We start from the raw sequence: 17,500 nt of genomic DNA, 5'->3' as shown, positions 1-17,500 counted from the left end.
CTATCTGTCTGTCTGTTTGTCTGTCTGTCTGTTAATCTATCCCACCCAGAAGCATCTCTATGCCACTAATGTAACCTGAGATGTAGTGATGTCATGACCTGCAGCCAGAGAGACAGGGTTTGATTTGAACGCTTTATTTACATTTTATTACAAGAAATTAATACAAAATTAAAATGAAAACCTGAAAAAACAGATGGGGAAAAAGAAACAAATTATTTAAAAAATCTCACATCCTCAGACATGAATAAATGACTGACACGAAGAAAATTGAAGGTGTTGTGTTGAAATCTACTGATTTCTGTATGGACCATGGCCATTAGGTGATGCACAAAAAGAAAAGAAAAGTACACAAAGAAGACAGATATTACAATCTTTATACTTAAAATCCACATCCTGACCTTTATTACTCTATATCAGAAACGGCTTGAATAAGCATTAGAGTTCCTCAAATGTGCCTAAAATATTTCATTTTATTTCAATCTCTCCTGAATGACATGGTTCAGAAACTAAATTAGCGTTCTTTGGAAAGGTGAAAGACATCAATTCACTCCTCAGTCATGTGTGTGTTCACAAAACGGATACCAATCTTTTATATCAGCTTTCTTTTGTATCAGAATTCTTTCAGAAGCTATTCACCACTTTAATGACACTCTCTCGCTTTCTTTTACAATCCCCCTTTTTATCCGAATTTCCCAATAGGATAGAGATACACTGTTCAAGATTCATTAAAACCGAGCCCAGGGGAAGAAGATGAAAAAACACTCCTCTTTGAAATCAATGGACAGGTTGCTTCTGTTTGGATTACGCAGGGCTCAGAGCTACACACAGGATGGAGGAATGGCTGTGAGAGAGTGGAAAGCTTTATCGCTCGAATTTCCATACATCATGCTAGGAGTAAATGTGTTTTGGCTGCAGCAGGACACCCCATTAGGATCCTGATCAGATTTCCAGCAATGATCATCAGGCAGTGTGTTGTTGCAGGATGTAAGCACATTCATGTACATTTTCGTTTAGTACAATCTCACTACATCGTGTTCAGTTACTTTTAAAAAGACGAAAAATGCAAAGAAATTCATGTGTAGCAATAGATGACGTCTCTTTCCAGAAGAAAGGGGATAAATAATTATGCAATATAATTCGATCATTTGGAAGCTGTGTGATGGGCAGTAATGGTTGTTAAGTGATTTTATATATCTTTAATCTGTTCACCTAAAAAGTATATTTCAGATAAACGTGAATCACATTCTAAGCTACGTTAGGCAGGATTTATGGCGAAAAATAAGCATGTCCCTTTTCCACGTATGTATAAAACGCTCCGCCCCCTGAATTGTAAACATTGGATACGAATTACCATTAGCGAGGTCTGTCATGGCACTTTTTGATAGTCAAGTAACTTCTGATACTGATGTATGAGGATGTGGAGGAACATTAGGGTGTGTCTATAAAATGCTCACTTTATTTTTTTTAGTTTTGTAATGGGCTTCTTTTAAGACGAAACTGTTTTTATTTATCATTTTCCACATTATTCATGCAGGTGGATCAGCCCACATATACACATAAAAAAAAAAAAGAAAAAGAATAGGTCATGTTCTGAATCTCACAGCAAAGTATTATCCCTTATTTCCATAAAGTGACGAACGCTTTTAAGCCTGTATCTAAAGGGAACATAACAGACTGGAGTTGAAGTCTGACTTGTGTTTGTTTTTTAGGCTGCTCTCATTAATGTTAACTTTGATGCAGTCAACAGACTCATCTCCTCAAGTAGCTTTGTGGCATATGGAAAAAAAAACAAGTGTCACAAACTACAAAACAATTTGATTGTCTCGGAAAACCGTTGCCTGTTTTCTTCTCTCAGAGCTTTTTTGATGGATGGGACATCACCAAAAGAAAAGACAAGACCAAAGGCAGACATGATACCCTGTTGGCCCGTGAGTTTAACCCTTTACACACATTCATAGTGACCAGAGGAAAAAGGCATAAAAATTTTGTCATGTGAGATTTTCTTCCTAATTTAGTGTTAGTAAATAATGTTCTTGAAATAATTTCAGCACCTTAAGATTTCCATATCTTACAAAATACATGCTTACCCTTATAGCTCCATACTGAACAAATTTATTTTTCTGACCTATAGACGATCGTCATCATGTCAAAATGCACTCTCTCCTGGCTGACCCCAACTCTGATTATGTCAATGCCAACTATATCGACGTAAGTTCCTTTTTTCCCCTTATTCCATTTTCTCCACAGTCCTATACCTTCTTTCCTACCTCTCTCTGGTGTCTCTTTTTCCCCCTCAAGACGATTGCTGTTGAACTTTCATGCTTTCCTGTTTCACTTTGCCTGTTCTGATGCACAGGAATCCTGGATACGGCATCATTATTCCTCATATGGTGACTTATTTAAGCTCTGTAATATATGACAGTTCTATTCTATTAGTTTTCGTACAACCAAGATGGTCTCCTTTGGAACTAGTGGAGTATTTCAGCGTTTTCCTTTCCTTGCCAAGGAAGTCATCAGCTTGTGGCTGTGAACCCACCTGGGTCTCACTACATCACACTCTTCTCCTTTCCCATTCTTATCTTGCCAAGGAGAGGAGAAAGTGTATTCAGGATGCTAAAAATAATGCTTCGGTCCTGTGTTTTTGTCACTGTTAAATCTATACCATCAAAAAATATACACCACTGGTGACATATTAGAATTCTTTTGACTTATTACAGTTGATCCTTAGAATAAACGTCTGGCCTAATATTTGTGTCTGTCTGTACCAGGGTGAGGACTGTGGATCCAGAGTAACTCATTTTATAATGTTATAAATCTATCATTTCTTGTGAATTTTTTTTTAACTTTCCCAGTCTCTTGAACGTCAAAGAATGATAGTGAGCTGTTTGTTGGAAGTGGATGATGGACAGTGATGGATGGATTGTTCAGAACCATCCATGTTCACCCATCACTTACAGAACCTGGTCCTAAATTCAGCATAAGCCCAAGTGTGACGTGTGAAGCCTGCAGGCTTTATGAACAGTGTTGAATATTAATTATCCTCCTCTGACACTGTGTGTTCACAGCAGGGAGTCAACTGAACGGCAGACACAGTTGTGCAGCCCTCTAGGAGGAAATGGGCAGAAGGCCCAGCTGCCCGACTCCCTAGAATAGGAAGAGTGAGTGATTTTATAGTGTTGGAACAAAGAAGAGTTGGTAGTGGGTATGAGCCAAATGCAAGAGCCATTACAGGCAATACTCAGATGCTGAACTCAGAGGAGGTTTGTACAGCTGCCTGCATATAGAGACAGGTCCTGATGTACTCTCATTGACTGCTTCTCATTCCCAAAATGTGAGTGATGTACCCGCTTGGGTGGAGAATACTGATAGCCTGCCATTAGAGCATTCTGATGATCACAGCATAATGCAGGAGTCTTTTATTCAATTCAGCTGATCAAATGCACAATGGGATATAGTCACCCAAGCAAGTGATTGGGGTATCCCATAATGTATCCGTTTTATAGCAAAGGTCTTATACGTGTTCAAGAATGCAATGATGCTCTGATCTGAAAAAAAAAGTATTCACAGTGGTTGCGGACGCAGAAGCAAAGGTTGCGATCGATGCCTTTAGTAGAGACACCAATGGCCTGAGTAGTGCCATAGAATGATGAAGCTCTGCACATAAACTTATTCAGTTTGGGGCCAAATATATATATATTTTTAATAAAAGTGACACATTTTTTACATTCACGCTTATGGCATTTGGCAGACGGCCTTATCCAAAGCGATTTACAGAAGTGTACAAAAGTCTCTATCAAGAAATACATCCTGATACCGGTGCACTAGGTGACAGACTAAGAATGCCATCAGTCTAAAACTCTGCTCAGAGTTAATATAGCAAGATTTTATGCTTTACTAAAATTTGCTCTCTCGCTTGCTACCAAAATATATAACTCTATAGCAAATGAGAGTTAATTTTAGGCTTTTAAATGATAAAAAGTTCTTGAAAGGGACTTGTTGAGCTTAACAATACACACCGCTCACAAATTGTGTGTAAGTCATCTTATAGCCCTCTGTGTGTAGACATGTCTTTCATGGATGACTGCCTGTTGTGCAGCATAAATGCAAGCAATGGATCAGATCAAGCTGCTGATATGTAAGTAATCATTTAATTAAGTTATAGGCCTAAATGGATCTTTAGTGCCATCTTAAAGCCTAGTGTGCTGTGCAAACCTGCAGAAAGAAGCTTGTCAATTACAGATGTAGACATGAGTGAACACACATCACCAATATGCTGACTTTCTTCATGGAATGATGGTATGCTGAATTGGGAATGTTGCACCACTGTGAAACCATTTCAGTGTCAGTTATATAACACTCAATATTAGCATATATAAATGTCTGTGAAATGAAAGGTGAGTGCGGCAACAGTTTCAGGAACCCTTAAGTCGGGTGGATATACTAGACCTGGGGCAATGCCATGGAGTTTTACAGGTCATGCTTTTTTTAAGACTCTTTCTGTCTTAAGAGCAGCCTTTTCTAGCTTTACGCTAAAGATGTACAGTACATGGTAGCAATGTTTGCGTACAGGGTTCTGGATAACAGTTTGGCAGTAATGCAGGTCTCCAAGCAGTTGGTTTAACTTTCCATATGAACTAATAATATTTGCTGAGAAGAGAATGTTCCCAAAGTACCTAGTATTTAGTGAATGCTCTAAAGAGCTGTTGTGGCACTTGCCATTCATGCTCTCCTTGTTATACACCTTTGATATTGCTTCATCACGTTCCATGTGTTTGTTGTGGTTTGGAGTGATGCTCATCCTCAACAGAGAACATCCACTAGATCTGAGAGAAACTGCCCTGGTGGTCTGGAACATAAAATTATTACAAAGTTATTGTGTGTTCCACAGCTAAGGCCACTCTGGTCACTTGGGTTGATGAGGTTGTTCAGAGTGTATGGCTCTCTAGGCAGTGGCCACCTCCTGGCTAGCAGTAAGAAGAGTGTTACTTCAAGAAATATACAAATCAGTTTATTTGTATAATGCTTTTAACAATGGACAATGTCCCAAACAGCTTTACAGAAGTATAGAAGCACTTCCATTTAAACTATGCTTGCCATCTACCCTCCCCATGATTCACAGATTTAATATTGCTTCCTCATATTCCACGTGTTTGTTGTGGTTTTGAGTGATTCTCATCCTCAATAGAGGGCAGTTAACGACCTCCACTAGTTCTGATGGAAACTGCTCTAGTGGTCTGGGATATAAAGAAATAGTAGAACAAGTGTTCTATAGTGAAGTGGAGGACTGCTGGGCCACTCTGGTCACTCGGGATGAGCTTGATGTAACAGGAACCATTCACAGGTTACCCACAGGAGGTCACAGGCACAAGGTGATGACTTTGCTATTGATACCTTGCAAGGAAAACAACACACAGGAATACACCTCTACCTCTAAAGGAGACCACCTTAATACATAATACAATAGAATGGCTTATAACCACTAAAAAAAAGCCCTAGTATATTCCACCGGACCTGCACGGAGTTCAGATGTTCAATTATTTCCTCATATTTTCCCAGAGTAATAATATTATCCATGCTATCCATACTGAAATCTAATGGGAACCATTTAAATGTATAATGCTCCATATACATTCCTGGATTGAAATAATGGCAAGCCTTTCTTTTGTTCTTCAGCCTTTTTAATGGAGGTGAATGACATTTTATTTAAACAATATGAAGAAAACCAATGCATTAAATAAGAATTTGATTAATTATATGAAACACTTCGGCAGCTAGCTTATCCTTGACTCTTTCTAACTCAGACGTACATAGATGAAGTCTGTACAGTATGTGCAACAGTTTGTGAAGCATTGTGATTGCTTTCTCTTGTGCAGTGCTATCTCTAATTTCTCAAGCCCTCCTTACCTTCTTGTCTAAAGGCTTCACTTTAATTAGCTCTCTTTCCTCTTTTTTTTCTCTCCCTTTGTGTCCTTCTTCCACCTTCTTCTTCTTCTTCTTCTTCTTCTTCTTCTTCTTCCTTTTCATCTCTTTTTAACTTTGGGATTCGTAGATTCGGATAAACAGGGAAGTAAGTACTCTTCTTTTCTATCACCTTTCACCCCTTTTAATGTTCAGACTGCATTTTAACTCCAGAATTATTGGCACCCATCAGTAAAATGAATAAAATACAAGTGACATTTAAAGTTTCAGTCTGAGGATGCTGCATAATTGATGTGTAATGTTCGCACACAAAACAGTTTTATTTTTATTTTTTATTTTTTGTTGAAGCCTGCCCTGGAGACAATAGCAGCACAGAGCCTTTATAAGGCCGTAGAGGATCTTGTACCACTCCTTATTTCAATCTTCTTTATATTTATAGGTTTGTGCATGTGGACTGCTCTTTTCAGTTAAAAAATAAAGTAAATAAAACGCAATCATTTAATCAATCAATCAGTCAAGGTGCACATAAAGTGTATAAATAAAAGAAATATGCACGATGATGCTGAACATTCAACAAAAACTGTAGTTTTAGGTTAAAAATAATTTCACATAATTTGAATAATTTATAATTATTATTATTGGTAATAATGGTAATAATTTTCTCATCCCCTAGTGACAAACTCGCTAAAGTTTTTGGCATGTTTAGAAACTTTATCGTCAGTTCCCTTTCTCTATTATTGTGAATGGATTTGCTATTTTCCCCTCTATGAATTTTAAAGACATTAATTTTCTTCCTATGGAGTTTTACACTCTAACAGAACCCTTCTTGGCTTCTTGCCTTGAGAAAAAAAATGAATACTGCTTGAGTTTCCGTAAACTTGCCGTTGCTGAGAAGGCTGAAATTTCATTATACTATTGTTTTTTTTTTTTCTTCTTTTACTTTTGGAACTGACCTCCAAAAAAAGCTTTTAAAGCTCCATATCTTGTGTTTGTTTCAAGTGTGAAATAGTTTGTTTTCGACCTTGGTGTGTCAAAATTAGTCTAGCAGATAGTAGCAGTTTTATCCTGTGGCAGAGGCTGAATATAACTGCAGTGCTGGATCCTTAGACAGAATTTGTTTCTTGGCTTGAATCGCTTTTAAACCCTTCATTTTGTCCATGACATTCACAAATTTCATTATCTTTATTCTCAGGTGAGTGATTGAATCTTTTTTGCCCAGCTCTATAGACTCTCGCTATGGAAGGTGTTGAAAGCAAAATGATTCAGGCAATAAAATGAAGAACCGCGCAAAAAGATTAATTAAGAACCAAGAATTTTTCACTTTCTCATCACTGCTTGTGAGCTATACTTTTAACAACCGGCAACTTATTCGTTTCATTTCATTAAATAAACTCGTTTGTTTCTCGGTAACCTGGTTTGTTTTTGTTTGTCGGTATCTGAATGCAAAAAAAAAAAAAAAAAACCCTCTCGCTTGCTCATGCATGTCAGAAAACAGACGCATCATGAATTGCATATGATGTTAGGTATAGGTTTAGCATGAGTGTGATCGTATTTTCATTTTACTTATTGATTAGCGGCAGTCTGGCTAGCCGTAAAATTGTTGAGAGGTTGTCTTGATTTTTGAAGCTATTTAAATCAGGACACTCTATTGAAATTGACGTATGGAATCAGGGTAAACAAATCTCACACAAATAAAAACGAAGACTAGTGCGATATAAAATGGGTCAGGACTTTCAGTGTGAGATGTGTGTTTTTCCTTTTGTCGGATAACCTTCCACAGAATTTTAGTGGTTGAAGATAAACTATCGATAAGCTTATTGGAGCATCCCAGAGAGCAGAAATGGGTTTGAACATTTGTGTGAAAAATAGCCTTTTGTATGAATATATTGCTCCTAGTAGGCAAGGTTAAAAAATAAATAAATAAATAAATAAATAAATAAAACAGCCCTGAGCATCTACTTTAATATAAGTCATTAACCACTACTGTGGAGTGTGGACATGACAAAGTAATTAAATGCTGAACATGGATGGACACAACAAAATTGCAATTTTTATTGTCTCTGATAAAAAAATGTTGTTGTTTTTTTCAACCACATCTGCTTCCATAGCTCTGTATTCTGCATTCGAGACCGAGACTCATCAAGTGTATGAGTTGTTTTGCTTTAGCATGTCAATCGAGAGCGAAAACCTAGTTAGAGTGTCAAGACAGTGTTTGAGTCTGCCTGTGACTGATATATGGAGTGTAATCTATCAGGATAAATAGTAGTCATTTTCTCAGATTTTACTTTAACGGCACAGCAATAATAATAATGGCAGGATTTCTACAGTACGTGTCCATGGAACTTGCTTGTTTTGCTATTTTTAATGTCACATACAGTATTCCAGCATAATCTGAATCGTACGGTTGAGTACGATTTCATTAAATACATTTTTGTTGAACACAGATTTGAGCAACACATAATGAAAAGACTACAGTGAGCTACACTGATTCCTTTACATTACTGAAAAGAGCCAGAATTCCCAACGCTAATTAATCTTTGCTTTGAGTTTGTTCTTTTATTATTATTATTATTATTATTATTATTATTATTATTATTATTATTATTATATAGGACGTTGCTGTTAATAATGTTTTAGTGAACTTATATAATGAAGTCAGGTTTATGTATGATATTCTGTAAGTGTGTGGGCACTCTCATACTCCTCCTTAATCCAGTGAGAGCTCTGGTTTTATTAGCATTTTTATTTATTTTTATTTTTTTTCCCAGAGCACAGCTTGATTTAGGATTTTTTGGCATGCTGAAACATAATATTTGATTGCAGTGGTTAATATGAGGTTAATTAAATGGAAGAAAGTAGAAACATCTGTCAGGTAACGCATGTTTAAGGCTAACCAATGCTAACATACCTAGTACTATTAATTCAATTTATTTGCATAGCACTTTTATCAGTGGACATTGTCTCAAAGCAGCTTTGGAGGAGAATAAAATAGAATGAAATGATAAGTTTAAGTTTAAAATACCTAACTTTTTTGAAATATCTAAACACACCCATGTTGTTTGTTTTAAATGAGCGAAAGGTTGATCAAACGCAAGACCGATCATTTCAGATTTACGTTCAATGTTTTGCATAAAGATGAGAAAACTTTTCGCATCATCAGTATGAGCCGTGTCCTTCACCATCACTTTGATGTCACGATGAATTATAAGACTTTCAGTTCATTCTTATTGGCAAGTCACCAACCTACGCATCCTCAGTACTCGGCCAAGATGAAGAACATCTGCGTTCTTGAATATTGGAATGCAACATGAGCATTATAAAAGATGATGTTAAGTGAGGACACAAGACACAAAGAACATGCGGGAATACAAATTTTAGAATGTGCAAATGGTTCATTCGTAATGGACAATAACAAGGTCAACTGGATAAACCTTCACGTTGTTTGGATTAGTCTGTGACGTGGGCGGGGTCACAGTCAAGTTCTGTTCAATTCGATTTTCATTCAGATTTATTTGTATAGCACTGGACAGATATACAGATGCACCGAGACAGCTCATACCCTGTGTCCAGATGTGAGCAGGGGTTCATAAACGTTAAAACACCCATATACAAAATAAAACAAAATACATATGGACTTAATTGGGTCCCCTGGTAGTCCAGCAGCAGCTTGTTGCCTCAGCCTGGATTCGATTCTCGCACAGGGAGCTACCCCAGCCACTGAGGGATTAACTTTCCCAAGCCCTGGTAAAATGAGAGGGTTGCTTCAGGAAGGGCATCTGGCGTAAAACCTGTGCCAAATCAAATATGCAGACCGGATCATCCTCTGTAGTGACCCCGAACAGAGAGCAGCTGAAAGAAGAACAACATAAAGACTTAATCAGAAAGAATCAATTCTTGAGAATGATGCTGTCATGGAGCATTGCTCCCTATGTTAACCTGTCGACCGAGGTTTAGGACTAAGTACGAACCTGCGGGTGTGTCTAAACACAACAATTGTGTGTTTGCTTTAAGTAGAAAGTTTGTCTGTGATTGCAAATTAGATGAAAATCAGGCCACATTGTGTAAGTAAATCAAGATTATCTTGTAAATGCAAGACAGATGCACTTGGGTACTTGGGTTTGTACTGTAGCTAATTGCTTCACTAAGTAATTTGAAATTGTGGAAATTAAAAGAGAGCATTATCTCTGTAATTTCTAACTAAAGATTTGAAGTATTTTGCCTGTGTAGGTTGTGTTTAGAGATCATGTGTAGGCTTAATGTACTGTACAACACTTAGCCTACCAACACTGTAGGCGTTTGGCTAGTTGTATAATGTGTTCCTCTGAGATTGTGTTTCCTCCTACTAGTTATTATTCTCTCTTCTTTCTTACTTCTGCAATGTTTACTTCTTCCTTTTTTTTCTCTTCATGTGGGTTTAGGAATGGTCACGCAAGCTGCCTAAAATTCCAAACTTATACGCGCAGCAAAGGCATGTATATGTATATCGTAGTGTCCTGATTGAACGCAAAATCTTCTCTTGTTAGTCATTAGAATATTTAGAGAGTTAAAGGCCTATTAGACATCAGATTCAGTGAAATAACTCAACTCTGATTTCTTTGGTCTTCAAGGCAGCATTCTTAAAGCTGGTAATTGAGTTTAGAATGTAAATTTCCAAGAAAAATTTAAGCTACAGTGCTTTACCAAAGTATTCACCCCCTTGGTGTTTGTCACGTTACTGCCTGGAATGAATTTTTTGTTTGCTTTAAATTTGCAGAACATGACTACCACAACGAAGGTGCAAAATTATTTTATTGTGATAAAAAATAATAGAGAGAAAAATAGACAAAATTAATCAAGCAATACTTTGTAAAGCAACCTTTTGCTGTCATTACAGCTGCAAATGTCTCGGGGTATGCCTTTATTTGCTTAGCGCATCTAGACACTGGGATTTTTGGGCATTCTTTATAACAAAACAGCTTCTTGATGTTAGATTTTAGTGTACAGCACTGCCACAGATTCCCAGTTGGACTGAAGTCTGGGCTTTGACTAGGTCATACCATGACATTTAAATGTTTCTCTTTAAACCATTCCACTATAGCTTCAGCAGTATGTTCAGGGTCATTGTCCTGCAGGAAGTTTCAAATCTCTGGCAGACTGAAAAAGCTTTTTCTCAAGAATTGCCCTATACAGTGCCATCCATATTTCTTCAATCCTGACCAGTTTTCCAGTTTCCTGATGAAAGGAATACCCACGGCATTATGCAGCCACCACCCTGCTGCGCTGTGGGAAAGGAGTTCACAGTTTTGGGTTTGCACCACATGTAGCATTTCCCCTGATAGCCAAAAAGTAAAATTTTAGATTCTTCTGGCCAAGGAACCTTCTTTCTTGTTGTTTGGGGAGTCTGAGACATGCTGAACTCAAAACTTCTTTCTTTAAGCAATTTTTTTTTTTCTTTTTTCTGGCCACTCTTCCATAAAGCCTCACTCTGTAGTGTGAATGACTTGAAGTGGTCCTATCGACAGATACTCCCAGCTCCACTGTGGATTTTTTCAGCTCCTTCAGAATTATCTTTGGTGTCTTTGTTGAATCTGATTAATGTCCTCCTTGCCCAGTCTGTGAGTTTTGTTGGCGGCTTTCTCTTCACTGTTTGCTGTGGTGACATATTGCTTCTTTTCTGTTATAATGGATAAAATAGTGCTCTTTAGGATGGTCAAAGCTTGAGTTGTTTTTCTTATAAGCCCTGATGTATAAATCTCCACAACTTTACCTTATTCAACTAATTAGCTGATTTCTGAAATGAATTGGTTGGACCAGATCTTATTTAGGGGTTTTGTAACAAAGGGGGTAAATATATGTAGATAGATTTAACTGAATTTTTTTATTTTGTTATTCATTTATTATTATTATTATTATTATTATTATTATTATTATTATTATTATTATTATTATTATTATTAATTAAAATTATTATTAATTTTTTATTTTATATTTTATTAAAAATTTTTAAACGTATTTTATTTTTTAAACAAGGTGTTTAATTTCCACTTTAACTATTTAGACTACTTTTGTTTGGTTCAGTACATAAAATGCAAATAAAAATCAATTTGTTGTAATGCAACAAAACAAGAAAAGCACCAAGGTGCGTAGGAGGTGTTGGTGGTCAGGTGAGAACTTTTCCAAGGCACTACACTTAATGTAACACTCGTATTGTTTTAGTTTTGAATGATAAATTAATTAATAAAAGTGAATAACATTTAATTATCTGCCTGTAGGGATGAGCAAGATGAGAAAAAGACATTTCAACAAGTTTCTACAAAAATAAATAAGTATACCTATATGATAGCTTTGGGTTTGTCTGATTCTACTGATTCTACACCTATAAGAACTGAGAGACTGAATATACCATCGCTCGTAGAATTCTGGCTATAGCCCAGACCCATGAGAATCAGGTTAACAGAGGTGTTGCATTGGGGGTGTCATGTGTATCTCCTAGCACTGTGTGATATGCTCAAATGGAATGGGGGATTTAGAGTTTTGGAATGGAAGATGTGTGTGTGGTGGAAGTGAGTCAGTGAGGAAGTGACAGAGAGCAAAAAAGTAGATAGACGAGTTAGACAACGAAACCTGGTTTTAGACCACAATAACTTATTAGTGTTTTGTGGCCAGTACTGCATTGGTTTGTCTTAGCAATGACAGATACAAGTCCTGCACAGTGTCCAGAGGGATTTTGAGCCATTTGTCTTGTAGAACAGAGAATAGCTCACTATGTGATGCTTTTGGAAGAAAAACGATTCTCCTCCAAAACACCACAGAACTGTCTGAATAACATTTTTAATGAATGTGCAGGCCATGAGAGATATCCACCACTTTCATGTTCATAAAACCACTCTGCTGTGTGTATTGATACATTATCACCCGATACATGGCATCACTTTCAGGGTACAATGTTTAAACCATTGGCTGCACAGAATTGTTTGGTAGTCCTAGGGAATGTCATGATATTGCACCCTAAACCATCACTAATCCACCCACAACAGTCCAGGCGGTGAGATTCTTTCAGGCTTCTCCTCACTGTAACTCTCCTGGACGTGGGAAAGACAGGGAACGTGGACTCATCGGAGAACAATACATGTTGCACATTGTCCACAGCCCAAGATGTCTGCTACTGACATCACTGAATCCAATGTTTGGCATTGGTGCATGTGAGCAAAGGTTTGGTTATAGCACCCCTTCCATGAATATGGACCCTGTAGAGCTCCTTTTTGGTGGAAACAAGACCAGGCTCCACATATATTGGTGTGAAACACTACGTCGGCCAGTGTTTATGTTTCATTATTCGGTCAGTCATTATATCTTACACCTACGTGAGAAAATGTGAAAAAGTAAAGCACTGTCTTCCCAAATGTTCTGCAGAGAGTGGCATTATCATGGCGTACAAGTCCGACGTATGCAGCAGGGTTTAAATGCATCTCCAGTGGATGGCTTTTACACTCATCCAGGCGGTTAGATAAGAACCTCACAGGATTAAAAGATTTCCTTTAACATTTAATACAACTCCATTTAAAGTATTAGGTCCTTTAAACGCTTGGCCTGAATACTTGAGGCTCCACCTAGACCTGATTCTGGGCTCATTAGTGGAAGAGGCTCATGAGAACAGGTTTACATCACAAAAATGAATTCTATAGATCACTTTTGTACATAGATGCCTGCACTAAACTATCATTTTCCTTTTCTGCTCCACACTCAAGTGGTTAAGATCAGTTTTTGAATGCATGGCATCCTACAAATGAAGAGCTGTTCTCACACAGGAAGAGCTTTAGTCATGTGTGAGACAGGAGTCTTTTGCAATTTTAGTGCAAGTAATTGTACCAGCTAGCTAGTTAGTGTAGCCTTGCTCTATTCATACACAATAAATTATTAGTTATAGAAATCAACTTATCATACAAATGATATCCAAATGAATTGACTCAAATTGAATATTTACAATTATGGAATTTAGATATAAATATAAATAAGAGGTGTGGAAGGCTTATTTTGATTGCTTTAAATATAAACAGAAACCATCCAGAAATAAATAAAATAAAATAAAATAAAATAAAATAAAATAAAATAAAATAAAATAAAATAAAATAAAATAAAATAAAATAAAATAAAATAAAATAAAATAATTCTTTCTTCTTTTCTCAAATGTGCAAGTGAAGCTTTTGAGTTGCAATGTAAAATTTTTAAATCTACATTTAGATCTCCATGAATATATAGTAATAAACATGTTCTTAGAATCTATACTTCCAGCTTTTAGATTTAACATTTCAATTTATGTTTAATATAAAATAGAACAGTCACCATCTAAATGTAGCAAACTGGGAAGATGCACAGAAAAAGGCAGAAAGAAAATTATATTTTTAATAATAAAAACCTTTTACATTCTGTGCCCCATACAGCAGCTTGCATATACTGTTTATAAAAACAATTTTGATGAGTTGTACCCAATTGACTTGAATGCCTTCTTTTATACAGTATATCCATAAGATGTTCATCACCTCCACAGCCCATAACAATCCTTTACACACCGACATTCTGAACCAATTACGTGGCTCAGCATGCAGCACTGAGAGCAGAAAGCTTCTCCACTTGATGTGGACCACAATGCAGTTCTGTTGACATGAGCCCCAGACCTGTCTGGCTCAAAAACAGCATTCCCACTTTACCAATATGCCAGGCTCTCAGGGTGCACATCGGCAGACACACATTAGGTACATCAGAGGCAGATCGAGTCCACATTACAGTAGAAGTGACATGGCACGTTGCCAAAGCTTTCATTTTACACCTGGCTTGTGTGGAGAATTTGTTTCTGATTAAGTAAATATAAAGTGCAAAAAATCTGTTCCGAACTTCAGACCATGGGAAAGTGATTACATAAAATTCATTAATCCAGTGAGATTCTCACTCCTACACTATGGCACTTAGAACTTTCATGGAGTTTGGATTTTAACCAATGCCAGAACCCTGGAACAGCAGGGCTACAGGCTGAACTATTGAGCTGGCATTAAGTTGAAGCTGACAAATAGTTAGGCTTTTGTTTTTTAGTTTAATATTTCTCTGTGTTCCATCAAACATGAAACATGTCCACGTAAAGGGTTTATGTTTACAGCAAAAAATAAGAGAGAGACTTGACTACGACAGATTAAAGATCCTGTCTGAAGAATATACATTAGAGAGAGAGAGAGAGAGAGAGAGAGAGACGGAGGTGGGGGGTTTTTGAAAGAGGCAAAATTTTCACAAGATTAATAGAGCAGTTTCATTGCAACCGGCAGGGGAATTTATTTATTTATTTTTTTACTCTACAGTGCACTATACAGAGAAACATCTACTAGCAGTTTATGCTGGATTCTATAATTCTGGATTCGGCATTTATTTCTTCATCTTGTGAGATTTCTGCATGTAGGCAAGCAAGCAGCAAGTGGAAGAACCTCGAAATACCTGTGTTTATGACATCCATATTGAAAAGCTCATATCCACAGTAGAATTTCCAGCACTGAAAAAGCTCAGATACGATGTACCTTCTGAAAAATTCCGTGTGAAGATCTGATATTACACAACTGAGAAAATCATGAGCCAGGTCTAGTAACAAGAGAGAAGTATTCGTGTAGAATAGCAGTACATGAATAATTCTGCACTAATACCTGAATTAACACTTACTTCAATATGAACTAACGCTGAGTTACTAATCACAAACTAACGGAGAGCTAATCGTAAGTGTAAGGGATTCACGCGTGAATAAATAACGACCTCCGTAACATGTAAACTAACTGAAAAATGCTGTAGAAGAAAGAACACAAATGAAATGTACATCATTTCAAATTGTTTATATTATATGCTGGATGAAGCTTCATATACACACATCAGTGCATGGATGGATGGATGGATGGATGGATGGATGGATGAAACATTATCTCTGTCTATCAGAAGAACATGACCAAGTTCATTTTATGTCATCACTGCATCTTTTTACGGCATCACTCTAATGTCACTTACAAATTTCCCCCAGAATGCACTGCTCACATGGCTATTATGCGTTAAAGAATGCAAATAAAACATACACCATTTCAAATATTTATATAACTTGCTGCATTCACAGATCTCTTTCATAATTAATATTGATTAATACATACATTGATGGACTGTTAATGTAAAGTGTTACTGAAGAGTCTCGTTTATTTATTTTCCGCTCAGGATTGTGAATTCGCAAGCAGCCGTAGTTTACATTTATGACATTACCTCCACTAAGAATCCGAGAGGCTATCACGCTTGTTAAACTACAGGCAACTCCAACAATCTAGTGAACTCACTAATAGGCAGCTGAAAGTCGAAAACTTACAGCCATCCATCATACAGCTTGTTTTGAACGGATGTAGACGCAACCTTCAACTTTGCTTTACATCCAGACTAAATCTCAAAAGCTGCCCAAAACCCGTGAAACTAGCCCAAAAACATTAACACACTGGGAAAGGAAGGTTCTTTTTTCTAATCCTTGAAAACAATATTTTACACAGACATTTTTTTTACTCCCAAATCCCCCTCTCAAATCTTACAGTAGAAATGTTTCTATACCTCACATACATCTGCTATTTAACCCTTTCTCTCCGAACACTGGCATTTCATTTCACCAGCGATATGGTTGAGATCGACATTTGACAAACGAATTATTTTATCGCTGCAAATTAGTCAGGACTATTGGTTGGGTTTCTGTATGTAGAGTATCATGGTTTTGTGTAGGATGTGGGAAAGGGGAGAAGTGTGAGCTCCCTGCTGGGCAAAACAATTCACCCACTCCTCAGTGACACTAGTGAAGAGATAAAAATAAACTAAATCACAACTGAAGCTTTTGTTTTTTTTTTGTTTTTGTTTTTTACAGTAAAACACAATATACACCTGCCACAAAAACCTTATAACATTTTATAGGCTGGGAAAAGAAAGAAATACTGTGAAAGTCCAGAGTGTCTATTTTCATATGAGCCAGTATTATGGAGTGTAACTTTTTTAAGTTTGGTGGCTTCTGATGAAAAAGATTATTTGCTATTAAACAAGATATTAGTGGCTGCAGTAATTCAATGTCTTGTTTCCTTTCTCCTGTACTGAAAATACAGTGAGTAACAGGGGCAGCAAGATGCTTTACCCAAGTGGCAATAATATTAATTCTATGCACCTAAATATAAGCCAATAGATCAAACGTTAGCTTATAGCTATCATATAGCAAATATTAATGACTCAAAAGAATGAAACTGATTTAATCCGAATTTACAAGTGAAAAGAATTGAGTATTTATACTTAATATTTTTATTAATATATTTATTTTTTATATATTTTTAAATAGTTTCATTCACCCATATGGACTGTTCACACAAACCATTGCTCACCTTAGTTAAACTTCGCACAAAATAAAATAAAAATAAAATCTGCTGCCACATGTAGAGATCTAGAGATAGGTGATGTCTGAACTTTTTAAACTAAATAAAAAAAAAATAAATAAAAAAAATAAAACAGCAATTCGCAATTTTCTTTTTTACTTCGTACTTTTGGAAATCACATCTTTATTAGCCTC

The 17,500-nt window shown here is 36.6% G+C and overlaps 1 protein-coding gene across 5 annotated transcripts in view; it reads left to right on the top strand.

The window, feature by feature from the left end:
- The window catches only part of ptprua (protein tyrosine phosphatase receptor type Ua), a 264,933-nt gene that overhangs the window by 214,092 nt on the left and 33,341 nt on the right, over positions 1-17,500 (top strand). For 3 of the 5 annotated variants that reach the window (XM_058404911.1, XM_058404913.1, XM_058404910.1), the window contains 3 exons: positions 1,856-1,928; positions 2,132-2,208; positions 6,050-6,067. In XM_058404911.1, coding sequence (XP_058260894.1) covers positions 1,856-1,928; positions 2,132-2,208; positions 6,050-6,067 — 168 coding nt within the window. The remainder of the gene's footprint in view (positions 1-1,855; positions 1,929-2,131; positions 2,209-6,049; positions 6,068-17,500) is intronic. The other 2 variants (XM_058404915.1, XM_058404912.1) reach the window with 1 other exon arrangement.

This window comes from Hemibagrus wyckioides, linkage group LG12, assembly GCF_019097595.1.
Source record: "Hemibagrus wyckioides isolate EC202008001 linkage group LG12, SWU_Hwy_1.0, whole genome shotgun sequence".
Taxonomy (NCBI): domain Eukaryota; kingdom Metazoa; phylum Chordata; class Actinopteri; order Siluriformes; family Bagridae; genus Hemibagrus; species Hemibagrus wyckioides.
The sequence above is the reverse complement of the archived record's forward strand: the minus strand, read 5'-3'. Positions and strand labels throughout refer to the sequence as shown.